Raw genomic sequence first — 23,283 nt, 5'->3', positions numbered from 1 at the left:
CACAGTTCTCCTGACTAGCCCATCTCTCCTCAATCAACCTCACGCATATTACCCTCTATTACATCAGATTGGATTGTAATACTTCTCACGAGTCTCTCTAACACAACACATGCTCTCAGAATTAATATCTGTTTCAATCAAAGCATAGATATATGTCTTGTTCTCACGTGACCTTTTCATGCCATTTCTCGCTCTCCTGTGTTAACAATTTTCAAAAGAATTATTGAGAGAGAGAGAGGGAGAGAGAGAGAGAGAGAGACTGATTAATTGAAATGGAAATTGTGACATCTACCGGCTAACATGGATGATGATGCATTTACCTTTTATTATCCCGGTCAAGTGGAATAAAAAATGTATAGAAGAAGATGAATGACGGTTAAGTATTGCTGAATCATTGCAAATTTCCAGCCAACTACGTTTAGATTTATTGCTTGATGATGCACGTTTAGTCACGAGGAAATACCTTTATATTAGGGAAATATGAAGGAAAATGCTGGTGCTGTGCATAATAAATACAGAATTATGTATTTATTATGTAATAAATAATTGATGGAGACTTTCAGTGCTGCACATTGTGGCTTTATTGTACAATCTCCACTGAGTCACTGCAGTTTAAAGATAGATTACAAACCAAATATCCATCTGGCAGAAAAAGGAAAATTACTACAATTTATTTAGTCCATCTTTAGTTGGCGTTGCGTGCAATATTAGTATCACGGCAATATTAATAATGCCTTATATTCCTTTGCAGCTGGTAACAATAGAAGAAAACAACCGAAACAGGAAATCTCCCTCGTTATGCATTAATAAATGACCAAAATGAACGGAAGGGAATATAACTCGAATAATAATTTTTATCTTACTGCTAAATAGAACGGTTCTCGCAGGAGGCGAGAACCCAACGAACACACTGCCTTTAGCCTAGAGGAGAAAACTATCATGTCCGGCTTCCCTAACTTTGATACAGCTTGTACCTAATCTAATCAATTGTAGCAATTTGTGATCGTTTCTGATTCACCCAATAACTGTATTAATAATGAACTACTGCAGCGGGAAATCAGTCGCTATGGGAAAATGTGTGTTCTGTGTATCGTGGTGTCATGTTTTAGGTGTAGCCGTGTCTATTTCTGTCTCTGTTCAGGTGTGGGAGGGTTTGGACATCGTCAAGACAGCACGAAAGATGATGGGAGAGACAAACCCTGCCGACTCCGGGCCCGGAACCATCCGAGGAGATTACTGTGTGGAAGTGGGCAGGTGAGGCAACCAGATGGTCAAGTTCTGCACCTGAAGTAAAGTGATCTCCTTACGCAGCAGGCATTATCTAACATTACTAAGAAGACTATGTTAACAATAGCTCTGTTTTGTTCAACAGACGTGCTCGGTCATGACTGTGTGTGTGTGTTTATGGTTAAAAAAAAAAGTCATCCAAAATATGCATTTCTTCTGGGAAAAAAACAAAACAATAACGTGGGTATTTAACAACGTTGCTGCCTTTGACACATTCATGTGATCTTCTGTTTCCTGTGCATTTTTTTTTTATTCAAATCGTAAAACAGATTGCTACATCACTTGGGTAGTATCACTTAAATGTAAGTGATAGTAATAAAATGTGATGCTCAGCTAAAGCATTTGAAGAGGATGTAGCTCTTGACGGGTTTTAATGTAATTCCAGCATCAGTATCTGCTTGGAAATGTGCTGAAAGTTGCTTTAGAGCCATTCAGTCTTTTCTGAAATACTGTGACGCTCAATGAAATTGTATTAAAATTAAAAAAATAAATAAATAATGAATCCCATTTGTAAAAGAGTTTATCCATGACTGTATAGTAACACATACACTTTTCTGCACACAATATGTTTAATATTTAATCCACACAGACAGAGGCCAATGCAAGAGTTTCCACAATGAGCAAAGAGGATGGGCTCCAGTGGAGATTTCCAGTAATCCCAGTACACAATAACACATCACCGTTCACCTGCTTTCGTCCCAACAGTCAGATGAGAGAAACGAGTTTCACACCGAACTGCAACAGGTTCAATAACCTTTTAAGCCTGACGGCAGCGCCGGTCGTCTGTCGCCACACACCGCGTCATTCGTTTTCTCCTCATGGAGGTTTTTTTTTTTAGAATCAGGGTTCAAAATGCCACAAATTGAGACTTCAGGTGGACGTGATGCAAGATTAGATGCTAACTATTATAGGCAACAGCAAAAAGAAAGTCTATGCTGAATTCAACATAATTGTGACCGTATCCTCACTCAATCCAAAACCTTCGTCAGAAATCCTTCTTGCACAAATAGTCTCAACCAATAAACGCAGAGGAGGGAGGTAGTTACAATGCTGGGGCACAAGGCTCATGAAGGTACAATGCCCTGGGGTGTGTGTGTGTGTGTGGGGTCGGGGGAGGGCAGAAACAGTATGACAGGCAGATTACTAGATCAGAAGAGGTAATTACACGGCATTGAAGTTAACAAGGCGACGGGGCAGGAGGGGGTATAATAGTTACAAGGGACAATATACCAGGAGGGATTTTTTTAGATTCAGGGGGAGATTTTACATGAGTGGGGGTAATTACAAAGTCAGGGTCGAAGCCAGGTGTCACTCAGGTATGTAGGACACCTGCCAGACGATGATGTGGCTCCGCTCAGCTTTGCACAGAGCCGGTTTGATCTGAGCAGCTCCAGCACTTTCTGCTTCCTCCGTCTCATCATCCTCTCCATCTCCTGAAGAACACAGATGAACACAGCACGTAAGAGCAGCAGCGCCACAACGGCGACGTAGTACGGCGTGCTGATGTGCAAAAATCTGTTTATTTCATTATTTTTCTTAAATCGTGATTTTCAATGCAGGTATTGCATTTTTTTTCAGAAAAGAAATGACGTTACAAGAATAGTTGAAGCTCGCGGGGCAACTTCAAATGAAAAAATGAAGACTCTTGTAAATGCCGCCTGATGATTTACCAGAAAATGGCACACAACTGGACCCTAATCTGGTCAAATTTTCGCTTGTGCCATTCGACATTCTGTAAAAGTCCCACGTATGGCCAGATTAATTATTTACTGTCTCCATTGAGTTAGAGATCCACTAGAAGCCCCCACTAGGATGCCTGAGGGGCCCCTGGTTTTGTGAAAACCATTGATTTCTACCACATTGGTCATGATTTGTATTAATAAAGATTCTCCTTGCCAAACATTCAGTGTTGTTCCACATGGTCGCCATTAGAGGGCAGTGATATCAATCATTTAATTTTTTTTTTTTCATTTTCTAACCGCTCATTCCATTATCGGGTCGCGGGCCAAGCTGGAGCCAATCCCAGCAGTCAATGGGCGAGAGGCAGGGGACACCCTGAACAAGCCGCCAGTTCATCACAGGGCAACACAGAGACAGACAACCAGCCACACACACACTCACACCTACGGACAATTTAGCATCACCAATCAACCTAGGCTGCATGTCTTTGGTGGTGGGAGGAAGCCGGAGAACCCGGAGAGAACCCACGCAGACACGGGGAGAACATGCAAACTCCTCACAGAATGGCCACAAGCCAGAAACGAACCTGCGACCATCTCGCTGTGAGGCAACAGTGCTTACCACTGCGCCACCGAGCCGCCCCGGATATCAATCATACTGATAGAAATTCAAAAGACAATAAATGAAAATAAATAAATGAATACATAACTTAGTGAAGAGAAATATAATATTCTTTATTCAAATGTTTTTAATTCAAATTCAATTAGCTGTACTCTTCATTTTTAAATGTGTGCTCTTGTTACACTAAATATTCATTCTTTCATTTTCTTCACCTCTTATGCCGAAATCCGGTTCACGGGATCTACTGGAGCCTTTCCCAACAGTCTAGGGGCGCGAGGCGGGGCACACCAAGTTCATCGCAGGGCCACGCGTAAACAATCATTCACGCACACACTCACACCCATAAATACACTATTTAGTGTAACCAGTTCACCTAAGCTGCATGTTTTTTGGAGGTGGGAGGAAGCAGGAGAACCCGGAGAGAACCCACGCAGACACGGGTAGAACATGCAAACTCCTCACAGAAAAGCCTCAAGTTGGTTTTGAAGCTGTGACCTTCTTGTTGTGAGGCTACAGCGCTAACCACTGCGCCACCACATTAAGTACTATATTGCTAATTATATGCATGTACTTGAATGGGTAACAATAATCTGCAGTTACAGGTTTAACAGCAAGAGCGACTGCACGATGGCTCACCTATACGGAAGTCGATGTAGCCCTCGCCTCCACTTAGCACCAGCACATTTTGAACACTCTGGGCCTCTGTCTCTTGGGGCACCGCTGAGCCCTGCCCCTCTGACGGACTGTCTAACACGCTGCCATTCAGCGTCGCCAGGACATTGCCTGTCATATTCACACATGAAAAGATCATAAACAAGGTTAGAGAATAGGGAGTCAAGCTGGTTAATGCCCATCACACCAGCAGACAGACAGATTTGTGAGTACCGGGTACAGAGACGAAGAACTTGACAGCATCACGGTGTCCATGGAAACAAAGCTGGGCCTGTGCCATGGAGCAGTATGGGATGAAGCTGCCGGTGCTCTTCTCCGAGCCATCGTCACCGTACACATGGATGACTCCACTGGATGAGGTGGGAGACACCTTATTGGCTAAGGGACGACAAACACATAAGTCAGAAACTTAGAATCTGGAGTGTTGCTTAGATACGTGATAGCATGATGCGGGGGGGGGGCACAGTAACAAAATCCCTATAATAAATAATAATAAATGTTGTGCTTTTACTCTGACGGTTCCTCAGAGAATTGATGCAATAAAACATAATAATAACCAGCATGCAATACCAAAGACTAAAAGTACCGTCCTGATCGACAGTAAAAAAAAGAAAAAAGAAAATCTGGAGAAAAGACATTGTTTCAGGGAACATAAAGGTGGGAACGGGTGAGAAAAAGCTGATGGCACCAGGAGGCAGGAGGGAGGGGGCAGACCCACTTACCCCTCACACCAAGGAGCTGCCCTCGGTGAAGGACCACCGCTACCGGAGGAGGTGGAGGAGGAGGAAGGCAGAGGAGAAAGAGGACAGTAACAGTTATGATTGTCTGTGAGCGCTGACGGCACAGAGGGGAGGCAGAAAGGTAGAAGTGAAGATGGTGGAGAAACGACGGGGCGGGCCGAAGGAGAACACAGACAAACAGCACCACCCTATGGGAGGCTGCGTCGATAACTGCAAACTTCTGATTGGTCTGTTCAGGCTAAGATCCCTTCATGAAGCTGCTGTTCCTTCCTGCATTATGTGAAAAGTTAACACCCATAAAAATACACAATTAGCAATATTTGAACCTAAGAAAAGCAAAGTAGACAAAAAGTTTAAAAAAGGATTTCCTCTATGCCTCAAACTCAGGCATCCGGGAATAAAACGTCCGCCCAGACTGCAGTTTGGATACATTTTGACATTTTCATCCAGACAGAAAAAATAAACATAAAATTTGAACTGCCTCAAGAGCCGTGGGCAACCAAACAGCTACTTACTACTCACTCATTTTCCAATTAACAAATTTAGATTATTTTTCTTTATTTAAAAAGGTGTCCAATTACATTTTGACTCTTTAATTGAAACAGACATTTTTTTTTTAAACAAAATTTAAGAAAGAAACCCGACTCACTCTCTGTCAGGGGGATGGAGATGATGACGCCATTTCCAGTTCCCACCCAGAGACGATTTCCACCAATCAGAAGCGCCGTGATTCGGACAAAAGAGAAGCCCAGCTTGCCCGTACCTGTGAAGTGGACGTCAGTGGATATCAACTCCAGAAGAAACTGGTGTACATTTCCCTATAAAAACGGAGGGAAAACTATTGATTGATCAAATAATCCCTTATTCTCACCCAGCATCTTACTGACGTATGGCTCAATGTCCACGTCCTGGAGGTGCTGGTGTGTGTGAGCGTGGTACAGACGGAGGGTCGAGTCCAGTCGGATGGACACCCACACCCCATCACCGATCCATGCCAGCTGCCGCACCTGACTCTCCCTGCGAGGATGGGCATCAAAGGACTTCTGCAGAGCAGGGAATCGGCTCATCATCACACTTGGATCACATTTAAAAAATCAGCCGGCGGAAGCTGCTGCCGTATTTGAGACCAGTGGACGCAACAGTGGATTCAAACATCACCTCGATCTGCATGCTCTTGGGCTGGATGACGTGGATCTTGTTCTTGTAGCCGCACCAAACCTTATCGTGGACCACAGCCATGCAGCGGATGGAGTGATGAGGTCGACCGAGGTCCATTAGGTGGTAGTTGGATAAATCCCACTGGCCGTCTGTTTTTAAAACCGCACACATCAACAAAATGTACAGATGAGTATAATGCAGATAAAAATATCAACCTAAAAATAGCAACACTAAAATATGAAGGCTGCTTTGGTGCGCAAATAAATATTCTAAGCTCCATATACCCTCTGATCTGTGAAAAATGGCCAGGGTCCCGTCGGCAAGGGCAACCAACACTCGACCTTTCACATGCCTGAAATCAGTAGAGGAGACCGACTAACACCGATGACAAAGTCTGCACGACACAACATCTGGGTAGGCATTCCTTCACTCGTAGTTTAGTTTAGCATAGCTTACACCAGACTGAGCACAGAGTCCTTGAGCTTGATGGAGTGGAGACACTTCTTCCAGTTTCCAACTGCTGAGTGAACGTAGAGCCTTGAGGGAGGGCAGAGGAGAGATCATCAGAGGTCCGAAGAAGCCCTTCGTGGTAAATACTGCACGTAATATATAATATAATATGTGATGAACACCTCACCAGCCATTCTGGGACCCAAGCCACATAGTGGGGGCCGCACTGATGTAACTTTTGGCTTCTTCGCCTCCATCTTCTAGCTCTGAAGGATGAGACGTTTCTTCTTTGGACTGGCCTGAGCTCCTGCGTGGAGAGATGACAAACGCTTTTATTTTATTCATGATGTTCCTGGTGATCGGCTTCTTAATGGCGGACTTACCTGTCAGAGGCATCGGCTGGACGAGGCTGGGGGTCAGTAAAGACATGCTCGGTAAAAGGCCCCGGAGGTCCCATCTCTGTATGGGCAGCCGTGGGCTCGGGAACCTCGGTGGCCTCGGTGGCCTCCTCGGCCGACTGGGCGGGGTGAATCTTCCCGTTCGTTGGGGGAGCAGTGGGGGCTGAAGCACAACCAGCATGGAAATAGGCAACTTAATGGACACCTTCTATGATAGTAAAAAGATGCAGGCATTGTTTAGGATCCGCCCACCTTGTCCTTTGTCCATTATGGGCGTGTCAGTGCGTGAGGAGCAGTTGCTACGGGCAACACTACAGTTGGTGGCGCATCCGACAAGAGTGATGCCAGCCAGCATGCCCTCCGCGCTGCCGTTGTCCTCGTCTCCACCTGTTCCTCCATCGCCTGCATCCAACACGATCTCTCCTGCTGGATAATCGCTCTCGCTGGCAGCTGGGGACAAACACACACATTGGCATGCACAAACACACACACTCCAGATCCAACGCCGAAAATCTGATGAACATCTCACACGCATACAGCTGTTCATGACAGTCTTAGAGCAGGCAGCAAAGGACAAAGTCCAGAAGTTACACAAAGTCCTTTCCTTCAACACGGCAGGCGAACAAAAACACGACGGGTGGAATTTGACGGGAACGTTCCGTCTCACCCGGCACGCTGGAGATGCAGAGCACGTGGGCGTTACAGACGTTGAACTGGTCGACCAGCGAGCCCGGCTGATTGGCATCGATGATGACCACCTTGCTGGCAGAGTGTGTGCTGGTGAGAATCCACACTCGACTGCTCATGGTGTCCATTTCCTGGAGCTCCTTCGACTGGGACGGGAAGGTGACAGGGTTTGTAATCGCACCGGTGACAAAGCCCCCCTCCATCTTTGCGAGCAGTTTGACGGGCGTGTTCTGCAGCTAAAACGTTTTGCACACGCCCCTGATGTGTGATTCGTCTCTGGAGTGTTGCCTACCTTCTTCTTCTCTGGGGAGCTACTCTTTTTGCTCGATCCATCCTCCTCAGCGTGTAAGGGGTCGCTGCCCCCTGACGATGCTTTCGAGGGTACCGCCTCCTGGTTGCTGGCCCTCCATCCCGTCAGGTCCACCCCAGCGGCGCACCACAGCTACACACAAAATAGCAGTCTCATGCAGATTTAAACACAATTGTATTGCACATTGCCAAATTATTTATGCATTTTCCTTCACAGTGAAGATTTGTGAGATGCGTTTTTGATTGTATATCAAACACCGGTCGTCCCCTGATTGCCTCACCTTTCTGTTGGGGTCCTTCTCCACCAGAGGACGACAGTAGACCGGGACGGGGACATTCTTCATGCGGGTGTCCTCTTTCTCATTAGTGGTCTAGAAGCAGAGGCGGTGCGAAGTCAGAACACAATCAAAGTAGTGATTGACCGTCTGGTTCAAATAAATAACAGTCAGTTCAAATAATAGCCAGTGTGACTGATGACGAATTAAGTGTGTGCGCCATAGAGCTGTACATCCGGAAGGAATACATCCTGAACTGTAACAACCAGTTTCAGTTCAGGATTTCTCCTTAAAGAACTCTAAACTCAAGGCAGAAGTCAACTAAAGATGAAGACATCCACCCATGCTGCGTTTGAGGCACGATGAGACAGACGGAGGTTAGCATCGGCAGGGGGGGGGGGTTGTTAGAGAAATGCGTCTGTGTGTAATATCATGCCATAAATAAAAACGTCATGCTATTCATATATTCAAATCATTCTGTTTGGTCTCTTATTCCGACGAGATCCTTAAAGAGCTCCACGTGGACCTGACTGGGGCATCATTTGGATACGAGTTTCAGTTATTGTTCTTTCTACCCAGGGGGCGGGGCTTTAGGGGAGGTTAGAGGAAAGGGAAGCCACATGCTGCCGCTCTGTCTCTCACTTGCCTGTTGTCTCTTCAGCGGGCTGTCCTGAGCGCTGTCCATCTGACCCGCAGTCTGTGGGAGACCAGAGTTAGAGCCGCCTGCCTGCCAACACTCTCTGGCCTCTTGAGCCTCAGATTCTCCAAGGCATTTTAAAGCATACTTTGACACTATAAAATTATGTTTGGCTCGATAACTGCTTTTCTTATCGGTATTGGTGCATTTTTAAGGGGCAGGACATATTTTAATTACTGGCGATAAATCCCGTATTAACAAAAATGTTTTTTTTTTAATCTAAAACCTGATCTTATTCTTTTGCCATGCAGAATTAAGAATTAAATGGTTGTCTTTACTCATGTTATTGAATATGCAGTTTATTTTATACACCTAAAATACTTTCTAAAGTTCCCATAAAAACTGTTTACTACACTTCTCGGCTGTCAGAAAATTGCTGACACTCCTCTATAATTAATCTAAATTGTTACTTGCTTTAAACCAGTAGCTTTTAACGGTCTAAAATAGGTGGTGGATTATATTTTGAGTTTGGGCTCATGTCCCAAATTATTATTCTTAACCCTAACCTGTTAATTTGTGTTATCGGGTATAAATGCAGGGCGACAATGTGTGACTTCAGTCGTGCATATTGTGGGGGATTTGAGTTCCAAGTGTTCAGACTTTCTACACACAGTAAGTCAAACAAGCGCAAGTTCATTGAACTGAATGTGTCGAGGCCCTAATGGGTCCCTGACCATTGTAGAATGTGCATCTTTATGTGTGTCAATCTGTGTGTTGATCTGTGTGCGTGTGTGTGTGTGTGTGTACCTGTTTGAAACGAGATGGCACGCTCCAGCCACATGCCTGCATAATGCCGTCATCGCGGCGCATATGCTCACGGACCTGCCGGTACTGTTCGCGCCTCTGCTCACGACGAGCCAACAGTGCCGAATCACTGAGGAGAGACGCAACACCGTTACTGGCCAGTCTGGAAGCAATGGGGGGGGGGGGGGGAGAGAGAGAGCGAAGCGTTAGCAGCCTGGCCAGCCAGCAGCAAGAAATGGAGAAGATATGAAGAGGAGAAGGAGGAAAACAAAGCAGCAGCAGTTGTCATTCGAGTAAAACTCTCTTCTAGCTCAAGCCAAGCAATGCTTTCATCGCACTATCTGGAAAGTGTGGAATAATTTAAATACATTTCGTGTTGGGCTTACTAAGAAATAAAAGAGAAGAAAGGATGATTGCATTTTAAAATCTCTAAAAGCTGGGCTATGACAGCAAAACCTTTTGTTGCTGTCATAGCCCAGATTCAGATGACCTAATAAATGATTTCCTTTATTCACTCAAGAAGACGCTGGTTCGAACGGGAAATTAAATACTGGAGAACCGGAGAGATCGGGAGCTGCTTCAAGCCGGCGAGCAGCGAGGCTAGCAGAGTGGGGAAGCACGTAAGGATGGAGATGTTCTAGTGAAGGGATCTAGCTGGGAAATGAACTGGAGACATGTCCTGGGTTCGTCCCGCCTCCAGCTGATAGCCCCCCCACACACACACACACACCCTGCCCTACAGGAAATGGATGGACGGATGCAGCTAGCTGTGGCTCACTCTTCCGGGAAGAACTCCAGCGTGCGGTTGGAGGTAGAGATCTGACACATGGTGTGGCTGCGTCTCTGTGAGAAACCTGCCGGCGAGGGAGACTTGTAGTGAATGTTGACGCTGCAGTACGGCCGCTTGACAGGTGGAGGGCTGGACGATGAGCTGAAGAGACGGGCAAAGCTGGGGGGAGGAGAGGATTTATTTCAACACCAAAACATTTCTTTGAATTATGCTGAAGCTCTGAGTTCAATAAAAGCAGAATCTCACAACTGCCAGATGGTGGACTTCTTTTTCTCTTGGATTTGAGGACTCTCCCGGGACGCCCTGAGACGAAGGAGAGTCGCGAGTCAACAGAAAAAAAGATTCGCTGCACTTTCATAAATTTAGCTGCCATCTCAAGACACAGGCGCAAACGTTTTTTAGTAAAAAATAGTTGTTTTTCGTGACTGTATAAAATGACAATAATCCGCTATATGTGGCTGTTGCGTCTCAGCTGTGTGGTTTCAAGTTTCATGGCTTACATGCTTTGACCCTTCTGCACTCATCTAGCTCACAGCATCATCTCCTTCTTTCCTGACCTGATCATCTCCGTCCACCGGACAGCCTCCTGCAGCTCCATCAGTCGCTCTTTGTACTGATTCCTCTCCATCAGCACTCGGGCCATCTCCACCCGTGTGAACCGCCGCCTCTGAGTCATCGTCATGTCACCGTCCTGCATGGGTGATGAGAACTATAGGCAAGGAGATGGTGATTAGATGTGCCTTATCTTGCATGTTAAGTCTTTGTGCATATCAAACTGACAGAGAGGAGAAGACGGGAGGAGCTTTTACTCACGTCATCGCCTCCTTCGTCCTTGGAGTTCCGAGATGCACCGAGAGCTTCTGCTCTTAACCTACAACCCCCCAAAAAATAAAAAAATCTCTGAAAACTTTTTCTCCTGTTCATTCACTTCAAATTTACTACCATTCTAGTGAAATTAAAGTGAGCTTCACGACGATTTCCCATCTATTTTTTTTAAATGAATAATAAATAGCAGGGGGACAGAGAGTTCCTGGTATCAGCGACTCAGTTCAGCTTCCAGAAAGGTCGGTACAGAAAATTACAGGACCATGAAGGGGCCTATTTGAAGTCATTTTGTCTCTCACACTTGAACGCATCTCCACTTTTCAAGACTATCGCGTTTCTCTTCTTGTGCTGTGTCAACAGGAGACGGTCATTGTTTGTCTTACAGCTCAGTAGACAAATCTATTATGTGGAAGCACATCTGTATTGTCTCCTATGGGATACTATGTATTTCTGTTTATTTATCTCGTATTTGGTGTTTATATTCCAGTCTGTAAATGTGTTTATCAGTATAATATCTGTTTTGTAGACCATCCTGTTCTCTTGCTCATTGTGTTTAAATTAAACGCTTTGAGGTTCACCTCTTGAGCTCCTCTTCCAGCTCCTTCACTCTCGCATCAACCTTGTTCTTGGACTGCCTCACGGCCTCCAGCTCCTCCCTCAGCGCCTCTTGCTCCCCCGACAGCTCGTCCACTTTGGCAATAAGGTCATCTTTCACAATGTTCAGGGCATTTCTATTAAAACAAAAATCAGGAGGAACGGGAAGTCATAAATTGCTGTGAGCTCCAGACAGGAAACAAGGAAATAAGAAAAGAAAAACAAGCACGCTAGTCGTCTCTTACTTGGTCTCTAGAAGCTGTTTGTTCTCTGTCAGCAGATTCTCCACCTCCTTGCCCATCCCTGAAACAGTCCCAGTTGCATCTCTGTTACTCGACAGCCACTAATAAATAAACCCATTAATCAATAACGCAATGAGGGGGCTTTTAGGTCAGCCATGGTTTACAGATTGCCTCCACATAAGATAGTTTATGTGAGAGATATGGACAATTGTGTCTTAAATTATAGCCCTTATAATTTATTTTAATTGTTAAATTTACAGTTAAGAGTGTTAACAGACACTCCACTTTCATTTTTGGTATGTCACTTTGAATATTTTGGAAAACATTGACAATTCCTGTTCGTCTTGAACGCCTCAGTGTTTTTATTTATCAAAATCAATTTTCATGAGCGCGCACACACACACACACACACACACACACACAGATTCCAGCAATGTCCCTGAACCATGGCGGTATTAGCATCAAGTTCATCCAGTTATGTTTGTCATCAAATATTAATTATCTTTAATACTGCACACTGATGTTTTTTTTACATGCAAGCAGCAAGCATTGTGCGACATTAGCCAAGCACACACAGACATTTGAGATCACGTTAAAAATAATAAGAACAATAACAAGGACAAAAACTAAAAGCAAACAGGTCCTTATTTTCCAGATGTTATTTACAAAAAGGGAAGGTTTATATTTTCATATAGAAAATACTTGGTCAGCAGTAGATTATAAAACCCTGTGATCTTTATGTTGAGATATTTGCTCTAACTGCAGAGACAGACAAATAACTAGCATGCCAACTTGGATTATATGGCTAATTGTTTACCTCTACCTAAAACAATTCTCTTTACGGAGATCCCTCATATCTTTGACTTCAAAGTTTGTAAAAAAAAAAAAAAAAAAGAAAAAAGGCAGGCTGATGATTTATTTGTAATGCATATTGTGCTTAAAGTGAATGAAAAACATTTAATCAAAGCTAAGGTTTGACATCGGTTGAGTCCTTTTGAATGAGAGATAAAATCACTATCTCCCATTAACCTTTTCACCATCAACAATAGTGTTTTCCCTCCATTCATTTTAATGTAATGTTCTATAAAAGGTCACGTGAGATGCAAAGATAAAAAATCAAGCCACATAGAAACAAATTGACACAAAGAAGGAACCTGAAGGTTGTGATAGGTTGAAGCCCGAAAATAACAAAGCAAGCAAATTTGACCGTGAGCGCAGGCAAAGCATGCCTTACCGAAGAAATCATCACGAACTGGAGGCAAAAGATGAAGAGTGGAGAGGGAGAAAGGGCGTGGATCAGAGAGAAAAAGAGAGGGACAGGAAGGAGAGAGAGGATGCTGAGCATTTATTAATTTGAAAAAGAGCAGCAGAGATAAAGAACTGAAACACAAAAGCTGTTTTCTGCTCCGGTTGATTTAACACCTTCAGATTGTCGCAGTGAAACAGAATATTTTCTCTATAAAATGATGGCTCACCTGTTTAAACATGGAGGAGGGGATAAAACCAGCTGGGCATTCTGTTTGTCTTATAGTTGATATTAAATTATTTAAAGTTCACTGTGACTTTAATAGAATATTGAGCATATAAAATTATATATTCAAAATAAAAACTGTATTAATGTGCAGTTTCTAGACTTATCTGTGCAAAAGAGAGAGTAGCTAGGAAGATAAAGATGAACTAATGCATGCTCAGATACACACCTGAGAACTCGCCTAGGAGGGGTGGGGGGGGGGGGGGTCACCAGCAGAAGCATATAAAAGGGGAAAAAGAAAATGAGTGAGACATTTAGAGATGGACTAAAACCAAAAGTACTTTCATGTTGGAATAGAACAGAACCTAACAATGAATATTTAACATAAGTAAAAATCAAACCTAGGATATGTAGTAACAATATCACGGCATGGCAAGGCAGCTGGGGGGGGCAGTAGGTCAGGGACCGTATGATGTGGTAAAGAGATGAGCTGCCGGCATTGAGAGCATTGCAACCTCATCCATGCGAGGTAAAAATAAACCGATCGGAGTTTGGAGTCTGGAAAACGCTCCCCGGGACCAAATGTTTCATGCCAAATTTGCTTCTACTTTGCTGCCAATCTTTAGAAGTCAAAGATAAGCATCCTATAAATGATGATTCTACGGGACGTAACAAAAAAGTCCTGTTCGTACCTAGCAGCTCCGCGCCTGCATCTACGTCTCCAATGATGTCCGACTTGGCATCTTTAATCTCGTGGTACAGCGAGTCGGTGTTGATGCCAAAGGCTTCGTTCACTATGCCTTGAGAGGGGCTGAAACACAGGATAGAGTTCATCAGATAACAGCGCTGGAAGAAGAAAAGAATCTTACTCTTCACTCTCTCACAAGGTAAAGAGAGCCTATCTATTGATATGTTACTGCACCTGTTTCCCCCTCCGTACGCGCGGGGGTCCATACACATGTCCAGCTCCGGTGTGGAATCAATGATCTCCTGGAACTCGGACCACTCGTCGCTGCTTCCCATACCTGGAGAAGCATGAGAGGGGTACCGCGGGAGGAGACTCCAGACCATCAAATAAATAAAAGCAGTTGAAACAATATTTTAAGTGCATCTTGAGAGTTGTTTTAGATGCTCCAGGTTTAGTGTGGAGCCTATTTGGTGACATCCTCTCACCAATGCTCACGTTCCTGGTCTCCTGGCACACCTGCACCTCCATATTCCGGCTGAGCCGCTTGGCACTTTTCCTGTTGTTCCCAGCCCGCGTCGCGTCAAACTCAGAGTGTGGGAGGAAGCCCTCGTTGATGGGGGTGACGGTGGCGGATGGGACAGAGGAGGTGGGCGTGTTGGATTTGCTTCCCGTGGTGCTGGGCGTGGCCGCCACGGAGTCTGACTCTGATCCGTCCTCCTTAATGAAACGGCGGTGGCATGGAGAAAAACAGGATTATATGAGCGTTGCGTTGGAGGCAGGGTCGCAATCAAACCTCAAATAGCCGATACAGGGAAATGAGCTGTTTGTATTGGGATCCATTCCTTTTAGGATTGTTTAGGGAAGTTAATATTTTAAATATATAACAATTATTTAATGTGCTCGTTTGAACCTGATTTTATGGATCAGAATGTCCTGCTCTCAGTCATCCGAATATTTGCTACAGTCAGATTTTTTTTAAACCAATTCTCAAAGAAATTCTTGTTTCACTCACATAGTCACCCCCCCAAAAAATTGCCTTCAATGTGAATTAAATAAATGTGCTCATAATGACACAAGCAGGCGTGAGAGGGGCGGTGCTTGGAGTGGGTGTGGCTAGCAGGGCGGGGCGTGGTCAGGCCACTCCCTAGGCTGCGGTTGTGGAGGAGGGCAGGGCCGTTGTCTGGCCCACCTGATAGGTGGAGCAGAAGGCGGACTGGCCGAGCTCGCTGACCTGCCAGATGTCTTTCCCGGGCATCATCCTAGCCCCCCCGAGAACCCCACGTACCATGCCCTCGACGTTGGGGTACAGACTCAATGATGGTGGGCGCTCCGCTTTGCTGCAGGAAGAGGAGACACAGAGATGGGCGGAGACTAAAGTTAGGCTGATAATTAATTAGTAATTGATTATATTTCATCAGTTTGTCTAATCCACAGCTGCAGTCAATGCTTTATAGACGCATGGCTCAAGAAAAAGAAAATCATGCTTGAAAATATGCTAATTTCCTTTTTTTTTAACGGACAGTGTGACAAGAATATTGAGACCAATAGAAAACCTACAGATCGAGCCTGTTAGCTGCCGGCTAAAATATCCTAGCAGGATATGAAAGCAATTGTAGCATTCAAATATGTTCATTTAATGCTGCGCTAAGATAACCAGCTTTATAGAACAGGCAATGAGTGCGGTAGCAATACTCCAGGTAACTCTCAGCCAGAATGTGAATTTTGGTAGGTTAACTTCATTTTTTTTTTTTTTATATCTACGCAGGCATCTTTAGATAGAACCAACACACCTGGTCAGTAGAGTACAGTAGACAAGATAAACAGGAGCAACTCATCAGCGAGGAAAAGCAAAATGGTATATCATTATTGATGCATCGCCAATGCATTCACAATTATTTATAGGTTGCTGCTGCCAGCTCTAAAACGCATATGAAGCCGAAGCAGGCCTGTTCAGATGCCGAGCTGAGAAACAGGACGCGAGGGCAGCTTATGTTGGATTTACCTTTTCCTCCATGTGTGGCGTTGACTGCGCAAACAGCAGCACAGAGAGCAAGCCAGCAAGACAGACAGACAGACAGACAGACACCGATTAGAGAAAGACATGCTGTGACATGTGAAAACACACACACACACACACACACACACTCAGCAACCTTTACAAGTAGATTAGTCAGGTTTAGTGTAGATTAGCACCAAATTCCCGAATGTCTCCCCCCAAAAAATCCCCCAAATGTATTTTTTATATTTATTTCCCATGAGGTTCATAATGGCTGCTAACAAATTCCAGCGTCAACACGATGTCGGTGCATGAAATAAGCTCGACACACTCGGGACAAAACACAAAACGTCAGCAATGAGATGATGGAGGAAATTTAGGGCTCAAATCCACACAGAAAGTTACCCTCTGAGAGATACACCCTTTACACACAAACGCACAACGAGACTCACGTTCGTCCACAGCCGGGGCCTTCTGATTGGCTGTTGCTCCCCGCCTGCTGCATTTTGGTCCGCTCAATGTGCTCTACGTATGTTTGAATCATCTGCGATTCAACGGGACATGGAAAAGAAATACGTGTGAGAAAAGAAGGAAGGTGTGTTAGATTTTGCGGACAATGGGATGGATTTAGGAAATGAACGATCCAGGGAGTCCAGCTGTTTGCCTGATCTTACCTCCGTGTGACGCTGGTGCAGAGCATTGTACTCTTTCTTCATGTCTGATTCTCGCTCCTCCAACCGAGTGACTGAGAGAGAGAGAGAATGTTTCAGTCTAAATTTCACTGAATTCTGGCAACATATCTTTGCAAAAAAACATGAATAGTGTAATATGTGTCAAGAAAACTAAAGACTCAATAAAATACAAGCCGCTCTTCAGTGGGTTGCCAGAGTTTCAGTTTAAAGGGGTTTAAATCTAAATGCATAACGCCCTCCATCGGTGAGTCTACTTGCCTTTCCAGGTCCTCATAGCAACTGCACTGGAAATGTTTTCTTGTGCATTACTTTATACTTCTCTTTTTTTCTTCTTTCATTTCTCAAAAACACATTGAACTGAAAAGAGCTGCAATGAATTGTGAATTGAAGTTCCTCAAATAAGGTTTCATAAACTCACCGCCATCCAGGTAAAGATTCAGCTATCGATTATCAGGTAAACGTTTTCTTTCCTTCTGAAAAGCCTTTTTCAGTTGATTTCAGTTCTGCCATTGAGAGCAGCCTGATGTGCTGCACGTTCAAGTGTATAAAAGCTGCACATTTGTCTACTCACTTTGATCAGAATAGTTCTTTGTCTTGAGCTCCAGCTGTTTCCCCTGCAGCTCCAGAAACTCCACCTGCACCTGCAGGTCCTTCTTCTCGGCTTCCAGCGCATCCTCAAATTCAATGAATTTCTGATGGGAGACGCGCACAAAAACAAATCAGGCCTGAAAATGCATTCAAAAGTGTCACAAAGAACCAGAATGTATTTAGTTTTGGAAGTGCTATATAAGGATTGGATTTAGGGCAATCTCCTCTTAGGAAGAAGTTTGAGTTTGCCAGACTTTAATAAATACCTCTATTATTATTAATAAGGGCATTTTACAAAAGCTGTCGCTTCCCCTCCACATTTCCTGTTGGGGATTTTTTTCTTCTTCTATCTTTTCACAAAGGCAGCCTTTTTTTTTTTAGAGCAACAAGTCCACAAAGTCGTAATACTGTAATCCTCCAACAGCAAAGCCACCACCTTATCTTGTCATGGACATGCGAAAACCAAAAAAAAACAACCAAAGTGGACAAGATAAAGAACATTCCCCGAGTCAATGCCGCGGAAAAGATGTCACTTTCAGGATCAGCACCAGAAAGCTCCATATCCTATATCATATGGTGCTGTCCAGTGCTGATCCTGAGCACCATATGTCGCCGGGGTCAACATGTCAGCACATGCTGGAAAAAACAAAAAAGTTCAAATAACTTTCAATAGTCACCGCCAGCAGATTATTAATCTCCTGACTGCAGCGTGTTGCTATTGTTGTTGCCTTGTTGCTGAATGTTTCCGTTTGATCAGTTCACTACTTAAGTTACAAACATTGCATATTCAATTGTATAGTTGTAAAAATATATGGATAGATTATTGCTGTTATTATAACATACGTCCTTTCAATTGATCAGGTTAAGAAAACCACACTACTCCATCGATCAATAATCAAACTTATTCTATTAAATATTAAAGAAAGAAAAGTAGCATCCAACACAAGTTATGGTATTAATTTTGTTCAAAACTCTTTTGCCGCAGTTGAGAGGGGCAGAACTGCAGAACAACCAACAAATGTGGGCTGTTAAGAACATGTGTGACAGATGCAGCATTTTACAAAAACAAATGTCTGCACACAAATGTCTCGGGGGGCCTTGAGTTTGACACATGTGCTCTAACGGCTCATCCAGCGTGAGAAGCTGCCTAGCCCAGCTGACTTTTTGTGTGAGGCGGCGTACAACATAGAAAAACCAGTTCACAGGTCAACACGCCGAAAGACAAACAACCGATCACACCTACTGGCACTTTGGCGTCACCTGAATCGCAGAGTGTGTGCATAGTGGTGCATGTGATGTGTGTTAATATAACAGATTTTGTGAATGTGTGGGCTGGAAAATCACGTTTTCTGTCCAATATAAATGAGTAAACCATAGTTTCAAACATTCTATGCTTCCTTATCAGACAGTGAACTAACAGTAACAGAATAAAAATAATAATTTCTTTGAGACTATAGCATGAAAACCTTGCGGCTATTGAGAACATGTTGAATCGACGAGACGAGGTCGTAGGTGCTGCAGCCGGTGAGTTAAACTGGTTTCACGACTTGAGCTTCTAAAAATCGAGACAGAAAGCAAAGATGATAACTTTGCTGAGTTGGAGATACAAAGCGAAGGACAGTTCTATAGCTGGAGGCCTTTAGATGGGTAAAAATGGCTGCCGTTGTTAGGTCGCTTTATCAGCTGTAATCCTGGATATCTCAGGGAGGGCTGCAGGACCAGACAGGGAGTTGTGGCTTTCTCTTCCATTAGTGTGAACATAGAACCTTGTGCTCTGAGCTGCAGCTTTCTCAATGTTGTCATCTTTGTTGTTGGTTAGGGTTAGGGTTAGGTTGTTGCATCTCCACACACACTCAAATCAGGTTACAATGCCAGACTGTGCTCTGTGCACTATTGATTTCCCTGTGACCCCCCCCCCCCCGGCACGTCATACAACCCCCATCACACGCCTCTGAAGTCAGACTAAGCTTCCTATTTATCTAGTCTGATAAATTGCAATACAATACAAGATACTGTCATTTTAAGATCCTGCCACGCACCTGATATAAAGATAGAAGCATAATAGAAGGGAAAAATATATATTAAAATGTCCATAATAAATGCAAAAAAAATTAAACAAGCCATCAGGCCAAAGTGATTTTTTTTTTACTGTTTACAGAAATTACACTTAAACCGGAAAGAGGCAACATGGATTAATTCCTTATCAAGAAATATATGTTGCTATTATGTAACTTCTGAGTGCATGAAATCCACACAATAAGTCAATAACATCATCATCATCGATGAGTATTACACAAACGATAATTGGATTAGTCTGAATTGGATAAATCTCTACTAAGGACAGTCATTTATGCATAAATAGGACTCTAACATAGGATGTATTAGATGTGAGACTGCTGCTAAAAACAATGTTTTTAAAGTAAGTAAAAGATTACAACTATGTGCTTATTGAAACTGAATAAGAGTGTGAGGAGATGTACGCTCATTGTGACATTTTCCTACTTTCCCTCCACCAGCAAGTCAACATACTAAAACTCCAAGTTTACCTTTTGGTGTATAAATGTAACCTAAAAATGTGACTGGTCCAGTCGTATTTCCATTAAAACAACGGTCTCAGCATCTCCTGTTACCTGCAGCTCTTGTTTGAGCATTTAGGACTGACAATGCTTGCTGCATTTTCACAGTGAAGGATTTTTTTGTTTTCACGGCACGAACGGGAAGCTTGAAAACAGCAATGCTGAAACATAATATGACCCAGCAGCTTCTGTGTCGAACAACGGCTGAAAGTGAAAACGCATTAACACACCCGCACCCGCTGGAAACAGTGGAGGGAGAACAGATGATTCCAGCAGGTCTGTCGGTGATGTGCTGAGGCCTCTTTGGATGAATTAAGTTGTGATAAAAACCCTCTGGAGGCGGAGCTTCTTGGACAGTATATAACGTAATAGCTCCACTTCTGTTGTTTGTGTCCAGGGTCTCTCTGTTTCAGAGTAATCGCCGACTGACAGTCCTGCTCGCATCCTGCACTGTCAAGGTTTTGCTGACTGCCCCTTTATCACCATATAGCATGCATGTGCACAATTTCATGTCCCTATTCTGTATTTGCATGTGAGACTTCAGCCTTGCTCTGCAATTTAGGTATAATAAGCAAAATCTTTAAAAAAAAATGATACACATGATATCTTAGTCATAAGATAAATTAGCATGGGTAGTTATTAGTATTAAAATGCTTTATGATATTATACATATAAATGTACTGCTGTGACTTTTCTAAGTAGTACTTAATGTGTTTTACCTTTGAGTACTAATAGGAATGTTTTATATACAAAAATTTGATCTCACTGGTCTTTGAGTGGCCTTGGAAGCTATTTCAGGTGAAGAAACGTAATCGCTGAATTATGAGATTCTTATGGAGTCTTTATGCTTTCAGGGGACTTCAAGTCTGGCTCCCATGTCTTGTTTGGACTTAAAATGTTAAAATTGTGAAAGGTTTTAAATATTTGCAAGGACATTTGTTTTTTGTCTAATGATTTATTTATTTTTATGCAAGGGTATTATCATTAGTAATGCAATTGGGCAAAATTAAAACCAGAGTTTGAGCAACTTTAGGTCAACAGGATAATTTGAAAGCACTTCTGAGATTTAAAAAAAAATAACAACAAAACGGTATGAGTCATGAGTGCATTAAGATTGAAAAAAAAAGAGAGAGGGGGGGGGTAATCTCAACATTCTTATGGATTTGATGATGGTCAGAGGCCCCAACCGAGCCGGGGGGGGGAGAGACTCACCTCCTCCGCCTGCTTGCGCAGCGCCTTCTCCCGCTCGTACTGGGTGATCAGCTGCTCGTTGTCCTCCTTCAGCAGCTCCAGCTCCACTTCGTGCTCCTGGTTCTCCGTCAGCACCGCGTCCAGGTTCTCCAGGACGTTCACCACCAGCGGCATCAGCTCCTTCACCACCTCCTCGTCGTAGCTGCGGATCAGCCGCTCGAACTCCCGGTAGATGCTGCTGGCCAAGCCCGACACCCGCTCCGACATCACGGAGCCGGAGCCGTAGTCGTCCTGGTAGACCACCTCGTCAATCTGCAGCTCCATCATCTTGGCAGGCCGGAGGTCTGCTTTTCGAAGATGAGGAAGAGGAAGAGGAAGACGCGTGAAGCGGCTCAGCAGGCCCGTAAAAGCGAGGGATGCGACCGAGGTCGGCTCCGATCAGGAAGGGGGTGACATTCAATCAGACTATTCTCAAATCGGGGAGAGCTGTGCCATTTGCAACAGAACCGGTTCTAAAAAAAAAAACTGCCTGTTGTTGTATAACCTTGAGCTCAGTCCGTAAAATAGTCCGCCTTCCTCCCGCTGCGGCGCCTCCAGCCGCGGCCCGGCTAGTGCATCCGATCCGGGAAACAGCGGCTATGCAGCTGGGCGGCCTGCGGATCGGCCTGCGGATCGGCCCTCGCTGGGTCCATGCCGAGGTACGAAGGGCTCCGTCGAGTCAGATGCACCTGCCTCTCAGCAGCCGCAGCGATGGACCTCGGCCATGATGCGCACGGGAAATAAATAAATACATAAATAAATAAATATGTTGAATAAATAATCCGGAGTACCCGAATCCCCGCCGACGCCCGACCCGCCTCTATGATATCGTTCCCCCCATCCAGCGTGCGTCCTGCTCGGGCGTTGTTGCTGATGACTCCCGATGGGAGAGGCTCTTCCGTCCTCCCTCCCTCCCTCCTCGCTGTTGGATGGAGCAGCCAGCTGACCCACCGGGGCTGACGTCACGTCGTCTGCATGAGGCGACAGGCTCCGTACGTCAAGTCAGACCGACGTACCGGAAATGTCCGCAATGATTTCAAAATAATGTTACAAATTCTAAAGACACGACAGCGACAGCGATGAATGGATTGAAGTCAGCAAATATGTTTTTACATTTACTTGGGCGTGAATGTTGCTTTGAAATGTGACCCCCCCCCCCCCCCCCCACACACACACACACCACCTTTTTTGTCCACTTACATTGCACATATTATGTGTCTTTTTAATTTATTGTTATTTTGCATCTGTGGTTTAATGCATTTTTATTTTATTGGTATTGTTAAATGTCAATGATTTATGTACTAAGAAGGACTTTCAACGGAAACAAGACCGCAAGGGCTTTTTCTAAATGCTCTTCTTAGACAGGATGTTTGACTGTACTTGTACTGTAATACATGCTACTGTTTGACTAATTGTACTCTAACATCCTATCGAATAAATATATTCATCATCAAATAGCAATTTCTGTATTCAATTATCTTTTTTAAATTAGTGACAAAAATGTTGTAATGGCGCCAAATATATATATAAGAATTGAGTCATTGCCTCAACAAGTTCATTCTGAATCAATGGCAACTCATTTGAACCCACAACTGGAAGCACAGAAGGATCTGTAGTATTAATTTTTAAAGCCATCATGAACATGTATACTGTATACTTATATCTACATATCTGTGTGTGTGTATGATTTTACGGATTATTCATAGCCAGGCCTACCTGAAATCTCTGGCTTTTGGATGCTGAACCATCGCACATTCCTTTCAATATTTACCAACATGTAAACACAAGATGAGGGGAATATACTTTTATACAAGTAGCCCCACTTACACTACATTTTTAGATAGTTGCTTGAAGGAGAAAATGAAAAACAGAA

At 44.0% G+C, this 23,283-nt stretch overlaps 1 protein-coding gene across 1 annotated transcript; it reads right to left on the bottom strand.

Moving 5' to 3' along the window:
• Nucleotides 1–2,413: 2,413 nt before the first annotated feature.
• mapk8ip3 (mitogen-activated protein kinase 8 interacting protein 3) lies at nt 2,414–21,698 on the bottom strand. Its single transcript, XM_068750441.1, has 33 exons — nt 21,393–21,698; nt 17,588–17,708; nt 16,999–17,069; nt 16,777–16,868; nt 16,331–16,354; nt 15,614–15,665; nt 14,814–15,045; nt 14,563–14,665; nt 14,333–14,451; nt 13,870–13,881; nt 13,404–13,421; nt 12,173–12,230; nt 11,912–12,064; nt 11,322–11,379; nt 11,066–11,217; nt 10,755–10,811; nt 10,497–10,667; nt 9,722–9,848; nt 8,284–8,373; nt 7,986–8,135; nt 7,674–7,839; nt 7,259–7,456; nt 6,992–7,169; nt 6,796–6,915; nt 6,615–6,695; nt 6,443–6,510; nt 6,159–6,307; nt 5,872–6,043; nt 5,650–5,763; nt 4,983–5,021; nt 4,474–4,638; nt 4,225–4,371; nt 2,414–2,720 (listed from the first exon to the last, which is right to left on the bottom strand). The coding sequence occupies exons 1-33, from the start codon at nt 21,696–21,698 to the stop codon at nt 2,596–2,598; spliced, it is 3,888 nt and encodes a 1,295-aa protein (XP_068606542.1). The 3' UTR covers nt 2,414–2,595.
• Between the last annotated feature and the right edge of the window lie 1,585 nt (nt 21,699–23,283).

Source organism: Brachionichthys hirsutus, chromosome 16 (assembly GCF_040956055.1).
Source record: "Brachionichthys hirsutus isolate HB-005 chromosome 16, CSIRO-AGI_Bhir_v1, whole genome shotgun sequence".
Classification (NCBI taxonomy): domain Eukaryota; kingdom Metazoa; phylum Chordata; class Actinopteri; order Lophiiformes; family Brachionichthyidae; genus Brachionichthys; species Brachionichthys hirsutus.
Note: the sequence above shows the minus strand (reverse complement) of the source record. Positions and strands in the feature narration are given on the sequence as shown.

Excerpts from the sequence above, each read along its gene's own strand:
- mapk8ip3 (XM_068750441.1), bottom strand. The coding sequence starts at position 21,698 with ATGATGGAGCTGCAGATTGACGAGGTGGTCTACCAGGACGACTACGGC. Across the intron at positions 8,136-8,283 it reads AGAAGGACCCCAACAGAAAG|CTGTGGTGCGCCGCTGGGGT; the intron begins GTGAGGCAATCA and ends TTTTGTGTGTAG. Across the intron at positions 7,840-7,985 it reads GCTCCCCAGAGAAGAAGAAG|TCGAAGGAGCTCCAGGAAAT; the intron begins GTAGGCAACACT and ends TTCCCGTCCCAG.